The 23,154-nt window shown below is 48.2% G+C and overlaps 2 protein-coding genes across 2 annotated transcripts in view; one reads left to right on the top strand and one right to left on the bottom strand.

Annotated features, from left to right (window-relative positions):
• The window catches only part of LOC307185079 (cytochrome P450 4F3-like), a gene marked incomplete at its 3' end in the record, with an annotated part of 69,265 nt that overhangs the window by 22,265 nt on the left and 23,846 nt on the right, over positions 1–23,154 (bottom strand).
• On the top strand, positions 5,150–19,314 carry LOC307185071 (cytochrome P450 4F2-like; the record flags this gene model as incomplete). Its single annotated transcript, XM_079918872.1, has 12 exons — positions 5,150–5,467; positions 7,336–7,480; positions 10,235–10,288; positions 10,382–10,509; positions 13,239–13,360; positions 14,148–14,418; positions 15,471–15,537; positions 15,720–15,849; positions 18,198–18,331; positions 18,429–18,493; positions 18,648–18,730; positions 19,137–19,314. The coding sequence occupies exons 1-12, from the start codon at positions 5,270–5,272 to the stop codon at positions 19,312–19,314; spliced, it is 1,575 nt and encodes a 524-aa protein (XP_079774998.1). The 5' UTR covers positions 5,150–5,269.

Here is a 23,154-nt window from a genome sequence, read left to right as displayed (position 1 = left end):
TCATAGCCTGCAAGATTGCTGATGTGTGTGCCAGTGCAGCCTAATGCTCATGGCTGGTGCCCATGTCCTCACACTGTCACAAAGTAATGGCAGTTATTCGTGTTGGTGCTGACTCTGAGCCATGGAGTGTGGTTACCACTTTACTCATTTCAATTCACTTGATTTTCACAACCACCTTGTCATTACCCTCAATTTTCAGGCAAGAAAACTGAGGTACAGAAAGGTAAAGAGACATGCCCAAATTCACTCATCTGGTCCTGATTTGAACCCTGGCACCTGGAGTCCTTGTTCTTAACCATGATGCCCTCTGGCTTCTCACAATTCGTACGTATTGAGTCCTGCTGCCCATCAGGCATGGCACTCAGCATGGTACTATGTATGGCACTAAGCATTTTTCCTTTTGAAAATATAATTTGTAATCACATAGATTAGCAATTATTATGAAAAATGCTTTGAAGGCTTCATCTAAGAAAAGGAAACAATTGGTTCCATGTAAACATTTGACAGAACCATTCTTCCTCTTACTCTGCCCTCCCATTCCAGAAAAAGTTTTCAACTTTTTCTGTGCCTACAGAAACATCGACACTCACATAACTGGATTGCTGAGGTGTCCCATCCCTCTGCAGAATGTAATAGTCGGGTCCTGGCAGAGGCCTCAGATGGGCTACATGAGAGTGGCTTTAAGTAGGGGCCATTTACAATGTACAGGCTTTGTAAACAAGAAATGTTGCTTGCCATCTAGTGCTACAAAGGTTAAGGCATTAGCCATTGTAGTTGCTAATTCAGGACAGACACCAGGGTGAGGTACTCTGTACATTGGGAAAACAGGTTTTTAGATAGATATATTTAGGAAAAATTTTATGAGCCAGCATTCTTGCATCTTCCCGTGCTTAGAAAAGTACTAAAATTATTAACTGAGAAATCTGTTCCTCATGATGACTAGCAGTAACCATCTACCATGATGTATGTTGGATTGCACATCCCCCTTATCTAAAATCACAGACAACTGAGCCAAGGGAAACCAGCCAAGGGAAACCATCAGGCTAGTGTAGCCCCCTGGGGGCTAGCATCAGCTGAGAGCTGACACCACCCCCGGGCCAGGTAGTAGCTGTTCCTGGAACCCAGAGAATTAGCTGAAGGTGGAAGCAGCAGTGGCCTTTGGCAGAGGATGGATGTCTGTCCTCTAATCCCCTCTGATAGCCTGCAGGTGCCTTCCACTGACCAAACATCATCTCCTTCTCTGACTTGGGCTGCAGGTAGGTGGCCAGACTCCTATTGGAACAGGGAAGAACAAACCTGACTCCACAGTGGATCTATTCTAACCTTTGTGCTCTGTTGCCTGTGCTTAGTCATGCTGCCTCTGCACCTTTGTAAACGAATGTTGCCTGTAGCCTGAAATATCCACGATACCCCTTTCTCAAGGCTCTACCTCCCAGGGTTGACCTTTAAGTGTGTAACGCTTTTCATTCATACAGAGATAAAGAGTTGCAGAACATAAAATAACATTGGCCTTGTTGGAGGTTTGCAGAAACATTGTGACCAGACCTACAGGGACAGCTGCTAGAACAAAGGATTATACCATCCATTCCGGGGATCTGGCTAGCACCAAGAAGTCTGCAACAATCAGCCACACCCCCCTCCCTTTCAGTATAAAAGAAGCCTGAATTCTAACTCCAGTATGATGGTTCTTTGGGACACTAGTCCACCATCTCCTTGGTCTGCTGGGTTTCAGAATAAAGTCTTTTCCTTGTCCCAGCACCTCGTCTCTCGATTTATTGTCTTATTGTGTGGCAAGCAGTACAAGTTTGGATTCGGTCACATTGTTGTAGCCCCTTTTCTCAGCCTGGGTCAGTGTCAGCTCCACAATGTCCCCACAGATGGGGATTCATGAACCTCCTGTGCACCTGGCCAGTCCCTTTGCTCACTGACTAAGCAGACCCCTGAATGGGGAGCAAAATTCTGTCTCTCCCCTTTCAGGCTTTTTCTCTCCTTTGGAGTGATGTTCTTGGGGCCTCCCTCCATTGGTTTTTGGATGAGAACCCTCCTTTGCCCTCCACAGGGATGTTCTCTTTTGAGCCCCACCGCAATCCCCTCACTTCTCAGTGGAGGGGGTGGTCAGGCTACTTTTCAGAACTGGTATCACCCAATAGGTCCCATTTACGGCAACTATCACAGGTCTTCCAGACTTTCCTGAAGTTTTCCTAGTGCCTTATTTTTTCCAAAACCAGCTCATCAGTTTTCCTGGTACCTCTGCCAAAACGTTGGCAGCCCCAGCTTACAGATCTGGCCTGGCTCAATGTGTCTTCAGGGGCTGGTGAGATTTCCTGATCTTTATTATGGTAAGTGAAATACAGCAACTGCTTCCTGCCTGAGGTCTGGCCAGACTTCACCATCAATGTGGTCTCCAGCAAGGGTAGTGCCTGCTTCCCCCATGGATAGACAAGGAGGGAAACTGCCCCACTTTCTCTGTTTAATTCATCGCCTTTGAGGAAGGAAGAAAGAATCGCACATTTTTAAAGTCCATTTGTTTGCCCCACTTTGTGCTGGGTCTTTCCAGTGCTAGCCAGGCTTGGGGGGAGGGAGGTGGGGTGAGCTTTATTCACTCGCTACCCAATTCTCCACATCATTCGGGTTTCTGCTCAAAGGTTGTAACAGAGAAGAACAAACCTAACTCCATATTGGATCTACTCCATTATCTCTATATAACCTCTATGCTCTGTTGCCTGTGCTTGGTCATGCTGGCCCTGCACCTTCATAAAAGAATGTTGCCTGTAGACTGAGCGATACGTGATAGCCCTTTCTCAAGGCTCTGCTTCCCAGGCCTGACTTTTAAAGGTATAACACTTTTCATTCATATAGAGATAAAAAGTTGTGGCACAAAGAATAACGTTTGTCTTGTTGGAGGATTACAGGAGCAATGTGACTGGACCTTCTGGAGAGCTGCAAGAACAAAGAATTCCAGCAACCAGTCACACAGACCTTCACCCCACTTTTAGTATAAAAGAAGCCTGAATTCTAATTCAGGTAAGATGGTTCTTTGGGACCCTAGTCCACCAACTTCTTGGTCTGCTGACTTTACAAAAAAGGTCACCATTCCTTACCCCAAGAGCTCATCTCTCAAATCATTAAACTTTTTTGTGTGGAGCAGTACAAGCTTGGACTCAGTCACAAGGCCACCTTCTCAGGGAGGCCTTCCCTGATTGCCCTGTCCGAAACAGTCCCCTTGGTCCCTTTCTATTCTGTCTCAGGCTGTTAATTTCCTTCATTACTGCCACTATCTGACCCTGTCTTATTTCCTGATGGCTTCCCCCATCACACATGAGCACCTCAATCCAGAGACCTTGTCTGTCTTGTTCCTCCAATGTCCTGGGTCCAAGCACTCTGCCTGATACAGAGTAGGTGTTCAAGTACAGTTTGTTGTTGAGGAGTGAACTACCTGAGAGATAGAAATCCATCTCTCCATTTACAGAAGAGGACATGAGGCTTAGAGAGGGCAAGTGACTAGCCCGTCACATAACCATCAGGTAGCAGAGCATGGATTTGAACTCAGTTCTGCTGATCCAGAACTTGATCCTTTCCAACAGCCCAGGAAGGGAAGAGGAAACGCCAGCCAGCAGGCAGCCTGCATGCTTGTTGTAGAGACCTCACGTCGAATCCCGGGATGTATAGTAGGTACACATTATGTAAGCACCTGACACACAGGAAGCATATTTGCATAGAGCACGCAGCACAGTCGGTGTACTTTACATAGAGTACCTGGCACACAGTAGGTACGCTTTATGTAGAGCACCTGACAAATAGTAGGCACAGTTTATGTGGAGTAGCTGACACACTGAGGGGTGCTTTCTGAGGTGTCCAGCCCAGAGGAGGCACTCGTTGCATATAGTTCTCTTCACAGAATAGGCATACTTTACGTGGCGTACTGCACAGAGTAACACAAGTACTACTTGCCAGCACTTTTCCCTCATTCCATCTTTCTGGGAGCTGTTGATCCCTACCATCTTCCTGCAGAACCCTCCTTGGTCCCCCTCTCAGGCTCTCATCTAGCAACCCATTTCCCAGATAGGAAGACAGCCCAGAGAAGGTCGGCACAGCCCACAGTCACAGTGAGGATGCCCACTCAGGATCTCCCAGCTCCGCCCTCCCCTGTCTGGATCCTGTTCTCTCTCAGCCCCTTGCAGCCTTACCCCTCGTGCCTCCAGGTGCCCTCTTCTAGCTGAGGACACTTTATCCCCTGAATCTGACGCAGGTAACCCCCGGCCAGGCTGGGTTCTCTGTTCTTGGTCCCAGCAATCATGTCTCCACTCAGGCCTTGGGCTGCCTGGAGGCAGGACTTGAACTCCTGCCAGGCTGCGTGCCCCGGAGGCCAGAGGCTTCACGTCTCTGAGCTTCCTGATTCTATGACAAGAAATGGTGCAGACACTCTCCTGGCCCACGCATGGAGAGGAGCCCCGGAGATGTTTGCCCTGCTCACCTGGCACCTGAATGTTCATGCTTTTACCTGCTGCACCCTGGCCTAGGAAGGGCAGGGCTGGCTGCGAACTTGGGGGCCCTGAGTCACCTTTGCCCACACCCCAACTTGCCTACGTGGGAGGTGCTGAGTCCTGAGGATCCAGTGTCCACACCGTGTGATCCTGAGCTGGTTCACAGGCTTCTCTCAACAACACTGTAACCCCTTCCCTCCACCTTCTATTTGGGCAGCTGCCAGGTGGGGAGGAGGTAAGCAGGCTGCAGGGATTGGCTGGCTTAGCCCGGCCCCTGGAAGCTTCCTCTAGGTCAGGGGCCAGCCAAAGCCTTCCCCAGAGGAGGGGAGAGGAAGTTGCGTGGGACAAGGCACTCCTGACAGAAGGTGCCAGGCTGGGGGTCTAAGGGCTGGGGGTCCTGGCCCCGGGGTGGGGAAGGCCACTGCTCAAGGGAATGAGCTGGCCTGGGAGATGAGTGGATACCAGTGGGTAACTAACACACACACTTTCTGTGTGTGTGTGTGTGTGTGTGTGTGTGTGTGTGTCTGTCTGTCTGTCTCTCTCTCTGTCTCTGTGTCTGTCTCTGTCTCTCTGTCTTCCCCTTGATTTCACTGGGTCTCCCTCCCCTCTCCCAGACCTTGTCTGCCTTCTCTGAGCCCTTCTTGCCCTGCCCCCAGCACTCACCATCCCTGCCCCTCACTCCCTCGTTCCTGTCCCTCTATGTGTCTCTGCCTCACAGCTCACCATCATCGGCCCCCGTTCCTTCATCCTCAGGAGCTCACCCTCCACCGCGTCTGCCCTACAGGATGCTGCAGCTGAGCCTGTCCTGGCTGGGACTCGGGCCGGTGACAGCCTCCCCGTGGCTACTCCTGCTGCTGGTCGGGGCCTCCTGGCTACTGGCCCGCGTCCTGGCCTGGACCTACACCTCCTACAACAACTCTCGCCGCCTTCAATGTTTCCCGCAGCCCCCAAAACGCAACTGGTTCTTGGGTCACCTGGGCCTGGTGAGTGTGGACAGCAGGATGAGTCCGGAGCATCAGGGTGGGTGGACTTCCTGCAAGGTCAGGAACGGGGCTCAGGGGCTCTAGGACAGCAGAGAAGCCAGGGAGGATGAGAAGCCCCCTTTTTCCTCACTCCTTCATTCCTCTGCTCTGCCATCGAGACCTTCCCCACGTCCTGTCCTTCTATCCCTAGCCTGCTTTGGGGTCCATTTCCTGCCTGTCTTCCACACATGAGGTGCGCTGTCCAGGGTCTGCTCTGCATGTGGCCCACTTCCTTGTGTCTTTTTCTGGGCTACATCTTCCCCACAGGAAATAGCTATCACCTCCCCATTCCCACCTACAGGTGCACAGCTACCCACCCCCTCCCCTCTCCAGGACCCCTCCTTCTAATCTTACTCCCTTCCCCCTGCTCCCGCCAAGATGTCCCAATGGGCGCCTTGACCAATCTGGATAAAGTTGGCCACTCACTTCCTCTTTCAGAAGCCTTCTTACACTTCCGCATCCTCCATGCCTGCCTACCTTGTGCCCCAGACTTTGACCTTTGACTTGGCCCCACTCATCATTAATTAAACAGTTAATTGTCCAATTACTTGTTAACCATCTTTCCAATTTGATGATAGTTCTGGGGAGCAGACACTACAGTGCCCAGTCCAGGACTGGCATACAGTAGGCATGCAAAATAAATGTTTGATGACCAAGGTGAGGAACTTGCCATCACCCCCCTCAGTCAAGGTCAAAGGGATGGGTGTCCTCCTCCTATCTCCCAGACAGCTTTCCTTTCCTGCCTGGGAGGAGAACTACAACTTGGGGCGGGACTTGCTGCAATCACTGTTCATTAAGGCAAAGTTCAGAACGGGGGCATTCCGAAGTTCACCGTGAAGGTGAGATTCACAGTGCTGAGATTCTAGGTCTTGGAATGGTTTCAAGACATCCTGGAAGCAGCAGGAATGTTACAAAGTTGCTGCAGTTCTGCCTTCCCCTCCAAGGGCGTGTCTGTAAGGGGCCGGTCTTGGTCACTTTTCCTTCCTCCAGCCCCTCTTGCTGTGTGACCTTGGCTGAGTCACTCTCCCTCTCCGGACCAATCTCATCTAGTGCTTTGAATCCTCACCTCAAGGTCCTTGGGGAGACAGCAGCAAGTCACAAACGTGCAAATGACTTATGTTTACTTGTCTAGAGTACCTGGGGGTATTTGTCAGGTTTGAGTGGGGCATCCTGGGGAGAGGATGCTTCACCAGGAGGCAACCCACACTTCTTCCCCTTTGGGGGCATATGGCCTCAGTTTCTTCATTTGTAAATGGCACAATTGAAAGGCATGTCCATAGCTTGCAGAGAAATAGACGCACAGGATGCACTCTCCGTAGAGTATGGCCAGCAGAGGGGGTTCAGAGGGCAGAATTGCTATATTGATTGATGGGCAGAATTCACGACCGTCCCTGGGGTTGGCCAGGGCTGGAAGGTCCCAGGTCTGCAGACCCTTTACCATGCAAGGAACCAGAGGCCATGTGGACCAGCCAGAATATGAAAGGATGTGGGACTAAAACCCAGTCCACAAGTCCTGAGGCCACCCTGCTACCCACAAACCTCACCACTGGGGATGTCCTCCTGTGGTCGCCCCTGGGGCTGGGACCACTCCCAGGACAAGAAAAATTTGTCTTCTCAAGCCAAGGTCACCCTCCCTGTGGGCAGAGAGCATGTCTTCTCCCTGTGCCCTGGGATACACTCTGGGGACATGAAGAGGCCCCCAGGACCCTCCTGCCCTCAGAGAGAAGGAACAGGAGGAAGCAGAGATTCCCTCCATCTGTGCAGAATCCCACACACTGTCCACTGCAGCGGTTCCTTCTGGGAATTGATGGCCCTTCCCTTCCTTGCAGTACCCCCCCACGGAGCAGGGCTTGAGGGGCTTAACTCAGCTGGTGGCCAACTACCCCCAGGGATACATGATCTGGATGGGCCCTATCACCCCCCTGGTCATTTTCTGCCATCCTGACTTGATCCGGAATGTCGCCAATGCCTCAGGTACCCATGCAGAGCTTGTGGTGGTGGTGCTATGACACACCTGAGGGCTTCCAGCTCCTCCCTGCCAAGCTTCAATGTGGCCCCTAAAGGACCCCGGCCCTTTCTCCCCTCTTCTCTCTCAGCCATCTTCCTCTTTCCTTCAAGTATTCACCAGCCCCCATCTCATTGCCTCCTTCCTCCTGTCACTGCCGTCTGCACCCCCACCCTGGTGTTCTGGGTGAAGGACATCCCCAATCTTGAGGACACAGGTCTGGACAGAGAGATCCCTGACCTGGTGTGGTCAGGAATTGGCCAGAGGGAGATGGGCTGTGGCAACCCAGAGGAGAAGCAAGGTTTTCTGCTGGGGCATCCCGGAAGGCTTCCTGGAGGAGGAGTTGCTGGAACTGTGTCTGGATCGATGAGCAGACATTTTTTAAAGCAGAGGGTAAAGTGGTGCAGTGGAAATCCATAGCATCCCAGGCCCCCTGCCAGGCCTGCCCTCAGTCCCACCCATCCCCAGGCCCAGAGCAATGAAGACTCGTGGCTGGTGGAAGATCTGCGCTGCTATTTCCATGACATCCACCTCTCTGGTGGGTCAGTTTCTTTGACTCTATCCTGCAGCTCGACCACTTCTAGTTCAGTGCCCTCCTTCTCCAGTCCCCAGGAATCTCCCTGAGGAGACTCCACCGCACCCTGTCTCCCTTCTCTTGTCCCCTGTTCCTCCCATCCCCAGACAGACCTGGCAAGCAGAGGAATGAACAGGCAGCAACTGACAGAGACCTTGGTTGAAACACCAGGATGCTCAGTGACTCTGGGAAGATCTCTGGCTCTCTCTGGCTGCTGAAGTCTCTTTCAGCTGTTTGTGGTGGAAATGCAACCCTGTATGTTCTAAGGAAAGAAAGCGAATCAATTGATAGTAAAGTCCAAGGAGGGTGTCTTCAGGCCCAGCTGGATCCAGGTCTTAAACGATGTCAGCAGAAATCTGTCTTCGTCTTTCAGTTCTGTGTTCATCTGTGATGGCTTCACTCTCATCATGGTAAAGATGAATGCCAGAAACTCAACCCCCATGGAAAAGTGACCTCATTCACAACATTTCCAGGGAAAGATACAGGATTCCCTTTAATTTCCCTTGCCTGGGTCATGGGACCAATCTCTGTGTCCCTGAGACGCTGAGTGCCCTGAGAAGCATAGGGTCCTCTGAGCTATTGTTTTGGGGCTCAGAGCAGCAGGATGGTTAAGAACTCAGGCCCCGGATTCAGACAGACCTGGGCTGGAGTCTCAGGCTTAGTGTCTGGGAGACTGTTGGCAAGTGACTTCATCATTCAGAGCCTCAGTTTCCGTACCTGGAATATGAGGATGGAAGAGAAGTCAGGTGAACATGGTATTTGGGATCCAAACAGGGAAAAACCCTTTCTATCCTTGCACCTGAGGGACCCCAATTGTCATGTATGGAGAGTGTGGGGAGGGAGCCCAGGAGGAGGCTGAGGACAGACAAGCGGCTGCTGGAGGTGATTCATAGGTTCAGGTCTGGATCCCTTCCTTGCAAGTCCTTCCCTCTGGCAGCCTGGAAGAGTGTGAATTGGGTCATTTTTGTGCCTGTCCAGATTCAGAGCTCGGAGGAAGGTCTCCTGTACACACAGGGCCAGGCCAGCACCTATGGGATGTGTGCCGTTGGTGGGTTGGACCCTGGCATGTGGTCACCCACATCTTCCACCCCACCTGCACCAAGCCTGTGCTCTTTGCTCCAGGTAGACACCTCCCTGGCCACAGCTTGCCCACTGCCATGGTCTCTGTGTTGCCTCCAGGTGGGCAGGTGACCAAGGTGCAGACAGAAGGGGCTGTGGCAGAGATGCCACTGCCTCCCTCTCACCCGGACTCCCACCTGCCTGACCTGAGGTCATGTCTGTGCAATGTCTGCTGTAAAGCCACGTCTGGTCACGTATGTTTCTACCTGGATTCTGGTTACAGCTGGGGTATGTTATACCTGGTGACACCTTGTGTATGTTTATACCTGAGCTCAAATGGAGATGGTCTCAGTCATGTCTGGGGCTCAGCTGTGGCCAAGGACATCTGAGGCATCTTGGAGTCTCTGATTCTTATGTGAGATGCCATTAGAGATTGTCTGGTTCTCCTGCTGGTCACGTCTGGGCCACATTTGGAGTTTGTGTGAGGTCTGGGACTCAGGGTCACTCTGAGAAATGCCTGAGACCTTGTGTGAGTCGTGTCTGATGCAGGTCTTAGAGTAGGTTTTGGTCTTGCCTGTTTCAGGTCTGTGATATAAGTGTATTAGGTCCTGTCTGGGGCACCCTGAGGTCATGTCAGATTGTCTTCAGGTCCGTGGCAGAGCACGTGTTGTCATGTCAGGTTGTGTCGTGCATGTTGGGGCCCCGTCAGATGTCTCAGGAGAGGTCAGAGTGCTGGGGCAGATGTAACGTCCCAGGTCCCTGTAAAGGTGTTTTGTAAAGTGCTGGGCTATGTTTCGGTGTTTATAAGGGACCATGTCAAGTCATGTTGGGGTATGTTGTGTCATGTTGCGGTGTGTCTAAGCATATAGAGTTGTGTCTATGGGCTCTGTCTTGACCGTATTCTGTGCTGCAGCCTGGTCTGTTCCACCCTCCCTTCCCCCCTCCTCCCAGTTTCCTGTGCTCTTGGCCCCATTCCTGCTATGCTGGGCTTGGAGGAGGAATGCAGGTTCCTGGCTGGGAGCCTCCACTCCCCACCAAAATCCCTCCCCTCCCCTTCTTCCTGGCCCCTGATGGTCCTCATTCATGTCAGCCACCGTCGCACCGAAGGACGTGCACTTCTACGACTTTCTGAAGCCCTGGCTGGGTGAGTAACTGTGAGTGAAGGGGGTTGGGGACACCCTTGGGGGCCCGGGGGAAGGTGCTGTCCTTGCCCACTCCCCGTGGCTGCCTCGGCTAGGGGACGGGCTCCTGCTGAGCTCCGGTGACAAATGGAGCAGCCACCGTCGCATGCTGACACCCGCCTTCCACTTCAACATCCTGAAGCCCTATATGAAGATTTTCACCAAGAGTGCAGACATCATGCATGTGAGTGTCTTGAACTCAGGGTCCCAGCTGGAGTCTTGGGGACAACGGGGACTCAGACACACCTTGTCTGTAATTCCGGCTCTTCTGCGTGGCTTGGGCCATTGTTCTTTCCTTCTGAGCCTCCATTTCCTTGGCTATAAAATGAGTATAATGTGATCCCTGCTTTGCAGGGTGGTAGAGATAACATAACGGAGCCATGTCCCTGGCACGTAGTAGGTGCTGAGAAGGTAATCGTTTCTATTTTACCTTCACAGAAACCATGGAATCTTGAGGCACGTTTGATGATAACGATGAATATCATGTGGTAGTTATTCCTGAGTCACAAATCACTTCAAAACAATAAGGGTTTAGTATGGACAGCAAGTCTGTGAGTCAGTTGGCTGGTTCCTCTGAATGTAGATGGGGTCACTCACGTATCTATAATCAGCTGTGGGTCAGATAGTGTTGGGCTGCACCCCACAGGCCTGCAGCCTCAAGACTGGAGAAGGAGCTGGAGTCAGTAACAGAGACATCAGTGGTTTAATGGACGGGGGCATCTTACACGTCTGAAGCAAGGTCCTGGGGTGACACCCCACCATGTGCGGCCCACAGCGGGAAGGACATGGCAGCAGTCTTCCTATGGGGGTGGATGGGTGAGAGGTTACCAGTTGTAGGGGAATTGACAACAGGTTGGCTCATAAGTTACCAAGGAAACCAGCAGAGGAGCATACCCCTCACTACCCCTTTGATAAGCTATCATGGTGGAGATGTTTTGATCTAAATATTAGAACAATGACTATCTGGGGCTGGGGGCCAGTATTTAGGCAATTACTGATTAGGCTCTATGATTAAGAGGGAAGGTCAGCCACGTGAATAGGGTGTAGGTGAAACAAGGACTGGTCAAGCAAGGGATGTACAGAGAACAAGAGGACAACTATCTTGGGTGGCCTGACCATACAGATACGAAGCATTGCTGATCTGGGGTCAGTCCTCTCACATGTTTGGAGCTTGGTTGGCTGCAAGCTGACCTAGGATGACCTCAGCTAGGGCAACTAGACTTCCTTTCATGTGATCCTCTCCCTTCAGAAGACATCTCAGGCTGGTTCAAATGGCAGAGGCAGGGTTTGAAAAGACTGAGAGGAAGCTGCAGTGCCCGTGGGGTCTAGGTTTGGGATGATCACCTCATTATTTTCACCATAGTCTATTGGCCAAAACAAGTCCAAGGCCAGCTCAGAATCGAAGAATGGTGAAGTAGGCTGCACCTCCTAATAGAAGTTACTGAAAAAATACATTGCAGAAGGTTTGGATATATACATGGGAATGGAGTAGTGGACGTAGGATTTTGTGAAGCACCTCAGATTTTTCCATGCCTGCAAGCTGACAAGGGAGCTTGTTACTCTTTTGTGGCGTCTGCCAGAAGTCCTGAGACTCCTGGGTCAGAGACAAAGGACAATGTATTACTTTTGGCACAGAAAGCAGCCTGTGCTTCTTGTTGGTTTGCATTCTTCTTCCAAGTCACCAAATACCCTGAGGATGACACAGGTGGGCTTCAATAGATGCCTGCTCGGATAGTATGTTGTATTACAAGGGAAGGAGCCCTAGGTTTAGAGACTATGACTTTTATAGCAATGAAAAGCAAGCCTGGTATTTGTCCAGGGGGAGACATGGAAACAGGAGGGAAGGGGGCAGGGCACAACCTTTAAATGAATGACATAGCCAGAGGACATGACATAAACGGATTAGAACCAAATAGATCCAAGATGGCGGACGAGTCGACTTCCACTAGACCTTGAGCCTCAATATACGCTCATTGTAACACATCAGCTCGCTAAATGACACACCCACAAGTGCCATGACAGTTGGAAGCCTGACCATAAAGGTCAAAAAGTGAGCAGTAGCCCAATTTCTGGAAATCCCCACCCCTTCCCCCAAATAGCTGGAATACTCCTCCCACTCATTAGCCTATGAAATGACCCACCCCTATAAAAACTGACAACCCAATACCCTGGGGCCGCTCTCACCTTCTGAGATGGCTCACACTTTGTCTGTGGAGTGTGCTTCTCCCAAGGTCTCTTGCCTTCTGAGATGGCCCACACTCTGTGGAATGTGTTTCTCCCTAAATAAATCCTCTTCTTACCGATCACTTTGTCTCTCACTGAATTCTTTCTGCAATGAGACATCAAGAACCTGAGCTTCATTAAGTCCTGAGACCAAGCGTGTGATTTCAGTTAAAAGACCAGGGGTTCAATCTGGGTTACAAGGTTTCAACATGACCTCACTCCTCAAGGTTGTTTGCTACAAACACAACTCTGAGAAATAGCCCAGGTAAAGAACATCAGAGTCTTGCAATTTTTTGGCATACCCAGCAAAAATGTGCAGGGGTACTCAGGACCCATGGAGGACTACCTCTCTCAACATAGGGGACATTTTCCTAATCAACTTATAACAATGAAGATGATGGAAGCTAACATTTGTTGAGCACTTACTTTACGCAATAAGTTGACCAAGGGTACAAAGAGTATAGCGGGCAGAGCCAGGATTTAAAAACCCAGATCTCCTGACTCTCAGCCATGGTAACTTCATGCCCTAATAGTAACAGCTTTCACACCTACCCAGGTCTGGTCCTCCCTGGGGTTGTGTGCCTGGGCCCAGGAGTCAGAATCTGGGGGAGTGCATCTTGGTGTTTAGGGGTTAGGGAGGGGTCAGGGGAGTCAGTTCCCAGCCACAGCTCTGTCCCCTTCTTTGTCCAGGCCAAGTGGCAGCACCTGGTCACAGAGGGCCACACCCATCTGGACATGTTTGAACACATCAGCCTCATGACCCTGGACAGTCTGCAGAAATGCGTCTTCAGTTTCGACAGCAATTGCCAGGAGTGAGTCTCAGCCCAGGGCCCGGGAATATGAGCCATAGACCCAAGGGAGTAGATGGGGGAGGGAGGACTGACCAGGGAAATCAGAAGGGCCTTCCTGGAGGAGGTGGGTCAGAGCTGGACATTGAAGGACAGGGAAAGGGAAAGAAAAGGAGCTAACCTTTCAGGTAGGTAGAACTGTTTGATAAAGGCCAGGAGGGTAGGATGAGCAAAGTATGTGCAACAGTGAGGAGACACCATGGAAATAAGTTTGGAGGAGTGGGCAGGGTTATATCTTAAGGACATTCTGAAGTCAGACATAGAGGATATGAACTTTATCTGAAGTTTCCTGGGAGCCAGGGAATGTGTTTGAGCAGATGAAGTTCTTGGTTAAATTTGAGCTTGGAAATCTGACTCAATAGAAGACCAACTGTCATGTAGACACTGAATGTTGTTGATATTGGATGTAAGGAGAATAGGGAAGGGCTGTTCCATTGACCAGCTAGCAGAGGATAAGTTCTGAGCCGTGTGGACAGTTTGGGGAAGGAGAAGGGGCAGGTACTGGCTGAGAGACAGAGGGGAGAAGCATGATATCTAAGCTGTGCTCTGGGTGCCTGGGGCATGGAGGCAGCTCACAGAGATGGGATGTAGGAGAGAAGAGTCTGGAGAGTCTCATGTCCTGGTTCCTCCCCACACTGTGTCTGTGGGCCATCTGTTCTTGGAGACTCAGTTTCCTGAAGGGAGGTGGCTCTCGGCTTCTGGGTTTCAGGTGTTTTATGTTGTTGGCTTCCTTCATGCTCTCATCCTGCAGGAAGCCCAGTGAATATATCGCTGCCATCTTGGAGCTCAGTGCCCTAGTGGCAAAGCGGCACCAGCAGATCTTCCTGAGCGTAGACCTCCTGTACTACCTCACCCCCGACGGGCGGTGCTTCCGCAGGGCCTGCCGCCTGGTGCACAACTTCACAGATGTTGTCATCCAGGAGCGGCGGCGTACCCTCCCCAGTCAGGGTATTGATGACTTCCTCAAGGCCAAGGCTAAGTCCAAGACCTTGGACTTCATTGATGTGCTCCTGCTGACCAAGGTAGGCTCCTCTGGTATCTGAGCAGAAGTATGAGAATGGACCTCGATTTGATCAAAGAGCTTGGACGGGATGCAGAGGGTACTGGGGAGCCATGTGAGGTGCTTGAGGGAGGGATGGGTCAGGGATAAGTTTTAGAGATGAGTGTGTGGAATCCCCCTGCAGGGGATTGCTGAGTCTGAAACTGTGAAGTCCTGAGATTTTACTCTACTTCCAAGCTAATAAGTTAGTCTACCACAGAGGCAGACTGTATATATACATGTATGTATATATACAAAACTCTGGATCAGAGCAGCCCATTTATGGCTTATAGCAGTAACAGTAGCCAGAGTAGAATTGTAGCTATGGTTCCCCATTCCTAAATTTCTCTGAGGGCTCCATAATGTTTTACCTATACATGCAGCCATGCTTGCATTGCAGGATAAGTACCTCCAGGTTTTGAACTTTAGAATTTATGCAGGACATCTGCCCCTTCTTCCTTACCAGGGGGAAGGAGAGGGGGAGAGAGAGAGAGAAGGAAAGGGAACAGGAGGGGAGGGGAGGGGAGGGGAGAGGAGAGAAGAGAAGAGAAGAGAAGAGAAGAGAAGAGAAGGGAAGAGAAGGGACGAGAAGAGATTGTTCTTGAACTTGAACAAATCCTCGTGGGAGAGAAGGCAAAGTCTATAGATTCTACAGGTTTATAACCCGTTCCTTATTCCCAGGAGAGATAAGGAATCCCTGGATTTACTATGCTAACATATGAGCAAATGGCTTTGGGGCCATGCTCAAGCTATAGCTTCCAAGTCAAGTTGCCACTCAATCATCCTGTAACCCAGGTTGCATCATGTAGAGACATGAAAATATTTATAGATCATTGATTCCTTTCACCAGGGACAATTCAGGAGGCAAAGAGGTCAAGAGGAGGCCTGTGGGGTGGGCCCTCGTGTGATAGCAAGCAAACGAGGTCTAGGAGTTCAGGGTGGGCTTGGGTTTCTGGATGGATAATGGAGGTTGAGATTGTCTCAGTTTAGGCTCAGGGGCCCTCAGTGATTCTGGAGATCTTGCTTTCTCTCCAGGATGAAGATGGGAAGGGATTATCAGACGAAGATATCCGAGCTGAAGCTGACACCTTCATGTTTGAGGGTGAGGGTCCCAGTGTGAGACTACAGACGGGAAGGGGTCTCTCCCCCACCAAGGAACTTGGCGAGTGGACCCTAGATCACCCCATCACTCCCCATCCTCCCCATGGGCCTTACTGTGAGGGTGCTGTCCGCCTTCTCGTGCTGAAGTAGCTCAGAGACCCAAGCTTTTCTGATGCCCCTCAGGCCATGATACCACAGCCAGCGGCCTCTCCTGGGTCCTGTACAACCTTGCAAAGCACCCAGAATACCAGGAGCGCTGCCGGCAGGAGGTGCAAGAACTCCTGAGGGACCGTGAGCCTAAGGAGATTGAATGGTGAGTGCAGGTCCTCCTGGTCTTTTTCTGAGCCCCTCACATTGGCCTTGCACCCTGGCTGGGGAAGATGGGAAATCTTTTTGTGATTCTGTCATTATTGCTTAGTGGGAATAGGAGAAGATCCCAGAGGCAGGGTCTAGTACCCAGTATGTATAACAGGGGAAAGTTTGCAGGCTCTTGGGACAGAAAGACCTGGATTTCTGAGAGAATTAGTGACAATGTGTGAGGGCTGATGATGCCACTTAGCACATATTCAGTAAGTGAACTTCCTCTCCACTCCCTTACTTTTCTCTCTGAATCACATGTTTTCAAACATCTTCATCCCTGAGTGTTTTCTGATCTCCTGTCCCCTAATTCTTCATATTATTTAGTCCAGGATTCACAGGGAATACCTGAGGACGAAAGTCATTCAACTCCTGTCCAGGAACAAATGCGTCTTCATCCATCCAGTTCCCATTTAGGAAACACTGCCAAACTGCCTTCTATCCCCAATTCTATGCCATTTCCAACCCTTTCCAGCCCCATTCTGTGTCCTGGAGACTCAGGAAGGACCCAGACCCAGTCTTTGCCTTCCAGGAGCTCCCAGCCTGGTGAGGAATAGCCCCAGGTCAGGACACTCCCAGTGTACATGGGCAGTGCTGGGGTTTAGAGTAAGAGAGGCAAAGTCGAGGGTGGATAAAAGTGCCTCAGCTGAGACCCTGAAAGATGATCAGTAGATATCTGGATGCATTTGAGTTGCAGTTAGGTCAAAGAGACAGCCGGGCAAAAATGAAGTGATGTGGGGAAGGGGAGAAAGAGACAGAGAAAGAGAGACAGAGAGAGAGAAATGAGTGAGGTAGGAGGTTTAAATGAACATATGATTGGCTTGTGGAAAACAGATTACTTCATAATATTAACACACACTATCCCAGAGTGTGGAATGAATACCCATTTTTGTATATTCAAATAATCTTTAGGTTTTTAATAGAGTTTAAAATTTTAGTATAGAGATCTTATGCAGCGTTTGCTAAATTAACCCTTAGATACTCTGGTTGCTATGGTGAATCATCTAGTCTCTCTGTATTGAGAAATATTTATAAGTTCATTTGGAATACATTCACATTTCTTGTTAATTTTAATCCAGATATTTTATATCATCATCATCATTTCTTTCATCATCTATTCTTTCTAATACAAAAACTAATAATTTATGGATATAAATTTCTTGTGCAGTGAACATAGTAAATGCTAAATATGGAGTCCCATATCGATAAGAAAAATAAAGATCATTTAATAAAAACTTGGAACAACTGGAGAGCTACCTGGAAAAAAGTGAATTCAACCTGCTCTTATGTCATAAGAAAATAACATCTACATGAATCAAATATTTAAAATAAAAACTAAAGGAGTCTTAAAGGCTCTAGAGGAAACCATGGGAAATTATTTTATAGCTCCAGAGTAGGAAAGGCCCTGTTTTGGACACTGGGCCCAAGAGATGTACAAGAAGAGATTGTTATGCTGTTACATGAAAAAGATACAGAGCAGTGTGTATAGTACATAGTATGCTACTATATATATTTTTTTAATGCAAAAAAGTACCTCTGGAAGGATACATATAAAATAATCACTAGGCAAACCGTGAGGAGGGGAAATAAGGGCTGTTGGGCCATGGGGGTGGTGTTTTGTAGTTTTCCAATTTTGAACTAGTTAACTGTATCAACTATTAAGAATTTAAAACACCACACAAAATGAAGGGGATTAAAGAAAAAGAATTCAGTCCCCTTACTGAATGTTATCTTCGATGCTTATAAAAGCTTTCCAGTGAATTCTCTCGTTTTCTAAGTATAAAATCATTATCTGCCGAAAATGACGTGTTTACCCCACATTTCAAATGGCATTGCTCTCCTTTTTCCTCTGTCTAACTGCATTAGCTAGTATCTCTAATGCTGTAATAAATAAGAGTCAACAGTGAATGCGATCTTTTGTTTCGTACTCATTTGCCTTTTGATTTTGCTATCTTGCCGTAAAGAATATTTTATTTTTATAAGAATTTGTAAACGTTTTTATGGTTGGCTTTTCGATGTTTTGCTTAGAAAAACTTCTAAAAATATCTCACTAAATTTTGTCTGGTTCTTCTGTGATATTGCTTTTCTTTCTTTCTTTCTAAGAACCATTTTATTGAGGTATGATGGACAAAGAAAAAACTGTACCTATCTAATGAATACAACTTAATGTGTTTGGAGATATTTGATCCATCTGCAATTTTGTTATAGGGAGAGAGGATCTCATGGGACAGCAGGAGGGCTGGGGTTAGGGGAGGCGATGTCTCTGTTTTTGCTCCCTGGATAATTGTCATGGGGATTCCTTAGGGACGATCTGGCCCAGTTGCCCTTCCTGACCATGTGCATCAAGGAGAGTCTGCGGTTGCACCCCCCAGTCACAGTCATCTCCCGCCGCTGTACCCAGGACACTGTGCTCCCAGATGGACGGGTCATCCCCAAAGGTGCCCACGATGACTAGGGGAGGAGGTTCCTGGTCAGAAAGAGGGGCCCAATCAGGTGGCGTGGACCTAGTTCTGACTGGTCCCTCCTCTCCCACAGGTGTTATCTGCCTCATCAGTATTTTCGGGACGCATCACAACCCATCGGTGTGGCCAGACCCTGAGGTGCTGCCTCCCCTACCCCCCACCTCCCTCATCCTAGCCCACTCCCCTCGGGGGCCCTAGAGGAGGGCACAGGATTCTGGCTTAGTACATCAGACATCACCTCCCCCCATTATACAAACATCTGCCAAGTAGCCCTGTCTTGCGTTGCCCCCAGGTCTATGACCCTTTCCGCTTTGACCCAGAAAACATCAAGGGGAGGTCACCTCTGGCTTTTATTCCCTTCTCCGCGGGGCCCAGGTGAGGACGGGGCATCTGAGGTGGGAATGGAGTGGTGGGCGCAGGGGTCTGGGACTGAAATTCCAGCCTTGATTTTGGGGGCCAGGAAGAGGGAAAATTTAAGATGGTCAGAGTTTCCCTCCGCTCCATTGGACGTTATGGGTAAGGTTCTGGGGAATGGTGGTGGGCCCGAGGAGGGGTCCGAGGTGTGTCGAGAGCCCTGTTCCCCTGTCTGCTGATCTGAGTTCAGGACTTGGAGTGTGGGCTAAGCTCTGGGGATATGTAAACCCACGTGGGGGTTCCAGGCACGGTTAGCCTCCTTCTCCATCCCTGTTGGTGGGGATGGGGGTTGTGGGCCAGATACCCGGTGCGGTGGGGCCCGGATGTGGGTTCCGGGCGCAGTCAGAGCTCCCGCTCTCGCCCACAGGAACTGCATTGGGCAGTCATTCGCCATGACAGAGATGAAGGTGGTCCTGGCGCTCACGCTGCTGCGCTTCCGTGTGCTGCCGGACAAGGAGGAGCCACGCAGGAAGCCGGAGCTGATCATGCGCGCGGAGGGCGGACTTTGGTTGCGTGTGGAGCCGCTGAGTGCAAGTCAGCAGTGACCCGCCACCGTCTGGCCTGCGATCCACCCTGACCCTAGACACCTCACTTTGCAGATTCCTAGGAATAAAACTGTGCTGTCATGTCTGCCCCAGTCTCATTGAGAGGGGGGCTTGGGGCCTGGGGGGATCCAGGCGGGTCTGAGAGGCTATGAACCTGGGGGGGCGGGGGAAGGGGGTGGGGAGGGGATGGATATTGATGTGGTAGCTTGAGCTCCATCTTGGATCACAAGGTCAAGGATACTCTTTAGGGAAGGTGGAGCAGAGAGCTAGATGCCGTCAGGTTCAGATGACGCTGGATCCACCACTCCCTCCTATAGTGGTCACCATCCCAGTCTGCCATTTATTTACTAGCTGCTTGGCTTGGGGAAAATCATGTCTCTCTCTAAGCCTCAGTGCCTTTATTACATAATAGTAGCCTCCTTATTGCGGGTTGTGGAGATTTATAAGCAAGCATTAGCAAAATGACTGACTCAGTATCTGGTAAGCATCAGTACTCAATAAGGGTTCATTTCTTCCCTACTTTTTGCATCACTTTCTCAAATTTAAAATGTCTTAAAGTTATAAAAGTTATATTTAAGTTTTGGGACGTGTGGAAACCTGCCGTTGAAGGTAACTGTCATTAGAAGATTCAGTAAATTCAAAATCTCCATAGTTACATCTGTTACATAGTTACAATGGGCTTTGATGTGAAGCTGGTCCGAAGCTAGGAACCGAAAAAAAATTTTTTTCCCTCGGAGAGGCATGACCCAGGACTTCATTTTCATCTAGGAAGTGGAGGTCAAGAAGGTCCACAATAGTGAGAGGAGGTGGAGGGGGCAGGAGTGGGGGGGGGGGGGGGGCCCACTTCCTTCAGCACCTGGGACAGCAGCTGCCTCAGGACTTGCCCCAATCAGGCTGTAGGAGGTCCTGGGATAGAGTCCTAGTCTCAGAGCCTTTCAGGGGCCAGAAGACTTACTGGTTGCAAAATTAGAAAGAAACACTGTAACATGAAATGAGGAAATATTTACTATATTCTAAGCTGAAAATCACATATGTTTTCCTTTGCCTTCAGAGTTCTTATTCAAAATGTTTTTCTTTTCCCCCAAATGATACCTTGCCATAGAAGAAAATACAAATAATAAAGAGTAAGAAATAAAAATCATATCCGTAATCCAAGCATGTCAAAGCAATCACTGTTCATATTCTCTCACATATACTGCCAAATTTTAATTTTATATGTAATTTTATACAAGTAAAAATTTTAATTTACATCTAAATGTATCACATTTACATATAATCTCCTTTTTAAAATTACTATTATACTGACTAACAAGCACATAGAAAGATACTCAACATCATTCGTCATTAGGGAAATGCAAATCAATGACACAGTGTGATATCACTTCACACCCACTAGGACGGCAAGAATATAAAACAATGGAAAATAACAAGGGTTGGTGAGGATGTGGGGTAATTGGAACCCTCATACACTGCTGGTGGGGATGGAAAATGGTGCAGCCACTGTGGGAAACAGCCTGGTGTTTCCTCAATGAATTAAACCTAGAATTACCATATGACCCTGCCATCCTGTGCCTAGGTATGCACCCAAAAGAATTGAAAGCAGGGTTTAAACAAAAAGTTGTACATGGCCCTTCATAGTGGCACCATCCACAATTGCCAAAAGTTGGATATTTGGGAAACAGTTCAAATATCTGTTAACAGATGAATGAATAAATAAAATGAGGTATATCCATAACAAGAAATATTATTGGGTCATAAAAAAGGAGTGAAGCACTCATGCATGCTACAACATGAATGAACTTTAAAAACATTATGGTAAGTGAAAGGAGTTGGACACAAAAGGTCGTATATTATATGATTCCATTTATATGAAATGTGCAGAATAGATACATCCATAGAGATAGATTCAGGAGCTGGAGGGTGGAGGGGGAAATAATGACTGCTAATGGGTACAGGTCTGTTTTGCAGGTGATGAAAATATTTTGGAACTAGATAGAGGAGAGGTGGTGGTTGCACACTGTTGTGAATGTACTGGATGCATGGAATCGATGCTTTAATGTTATGAATTTCAGGAATGAATGAATTTTATGTTATGTGAGTTTTATCTCAACATAAAAAATGTTATTTTATCTTACATTTTTCTTGTTAATCTGGGGTTTTCATATAATAATGTATTGTGGACATCCTTCAACAGCATAAAATCATCTTGGGGGTCTTTAAAACCTTTGCGTTAAGTATTCAAGCCACTCTTTATTTTTGTAAATAGCATTATGTCAGGAAATCATTTAGTTTGTCTCACTTTGCAAGAATTCTCTTTATGCACCTTAATAAGCTTGAGATATCACAACCAATTACATATTGAGTTACTCTTAATCACATAACTTTTGGTGTAGAAATTTCATTTTTATAGCAATAGATACACATGCATTCATGTAAGGTGTGGGTGTCATTAAACACTTTTCATACAACACATAAGGCTTGATGACTCCACAGACACTGATTTTGGTCCTATTAACAGAAGTAGATCACTGAGGGGAGAAGGTTATGACACTTCAGCTCCCCCAGGTAAACACTGATTTCATCCTCACACCAATCTTATAGATTAGAGAGATTAACTCACTTGCTCAATGTCACTCAGTTGATGAGTGGTAGAGTGGGGGTAAGTTTGGTCAGCTTGGCTTCAGAATTCATGCCTTAGCTTCCAAGGAAGCAATTTTCAAGGTGTCTCAGCCCCAGGTGCATCAGATCACCTGGAGAACCACTGCCGGATTACTAGAAGACACTCTTGGATGAGTGGTGCCTAACTTTTTAAATGTAGTGTTTTTGACGGGGGATTCATTCACTCATGTACAAAATAAGATGCTCAGTGAAAATACTTGTCCTCCATATGTCCTTTGTTTTCCCAGTTTTTTCACCTTTAGGTAAATACTTTTTGTATATCATTTCACAGTATATTTATGCAAATAATATATGTGCTTAGTTACCCTCAGCCTCATTTTAAAACTGTATGTAAATTTACAAAATTTACTAAAAGTAAAGTTTGCTCTGTTTGGTGTACAGTTCTGAGATTTGAAATGTCTAGGGTTGTGTAACCACCACTACCATAGTCACACTTGATAGTCAAAAACGTTTCACCCCAACTCCTGCCAAACACTGATCTATTCTCCATCCCTGTAGTCTGGCTTCTTTCACGTTACAACACATTTATGATTCATTCATGTTGCATGCATCAATACTTTGTCTTTTTATGGCTAAGTAATATTCCATAGTGTGGTGAGCCACATTTTCTTCCCCGGTTGGAGGACATGTGGATTGTTTTCAATGTTGTGCTGTCATGAATAAAGCTACTATGAATATTTGTGTACAACCGTTCACTGCTCTTGGAATGGGAAGGCTGGGTCATATTACATATGTACGTTTAACATTAGAAGAAACAACCAAACTTTTTCCAAAGTGTGCCACTTAAAATTTTTAACTTCATTAAAATTCCCAGCTTTATTGAGATATAATTGACACATAACTTTTCCGTGTCAGGTGTACAACACGTTGATTTAATACATTTATAGCTTAGAAAGTGATGATACATCGTATTAGCTACCACCTCTACCCCATCACATACTTACCATTTATTTTCTGCGGTCAGAACATTTAAGATCTACTCTTTCAGGAACATCCAAGTTTCTGACACAGTACCATTAGCTGTGGTCACCATACTGTACATTAGATCCCCAAACTTGTTAATCTTATAACTGGAAGTTTGTATTCTTTGACCAGTATCTCCCCATTTATCCAACCCCCGGTAACCATCACTCTACTCTGTTTCTTTGAGTTTGTCTTTTT

The sequence above is a fragment of the Stenella coeruleoalba genome (assembly GCF_951394435.1).
Source record: "Stenella coeruleoalba genome assembly, chromosome: 3".
In the NCBI taxonomy this organism is placed as follows: Eukaryota; Metazoa; Chordata; class Mammalia; order Artiodactyla; family Delphinidae; genus Stenella; species Stenella coeruleoalba.
Note: the sequence above shows the minus strand (reverse complement) of the source record. Positions and strands in the feature narration are given on the sequence as shown.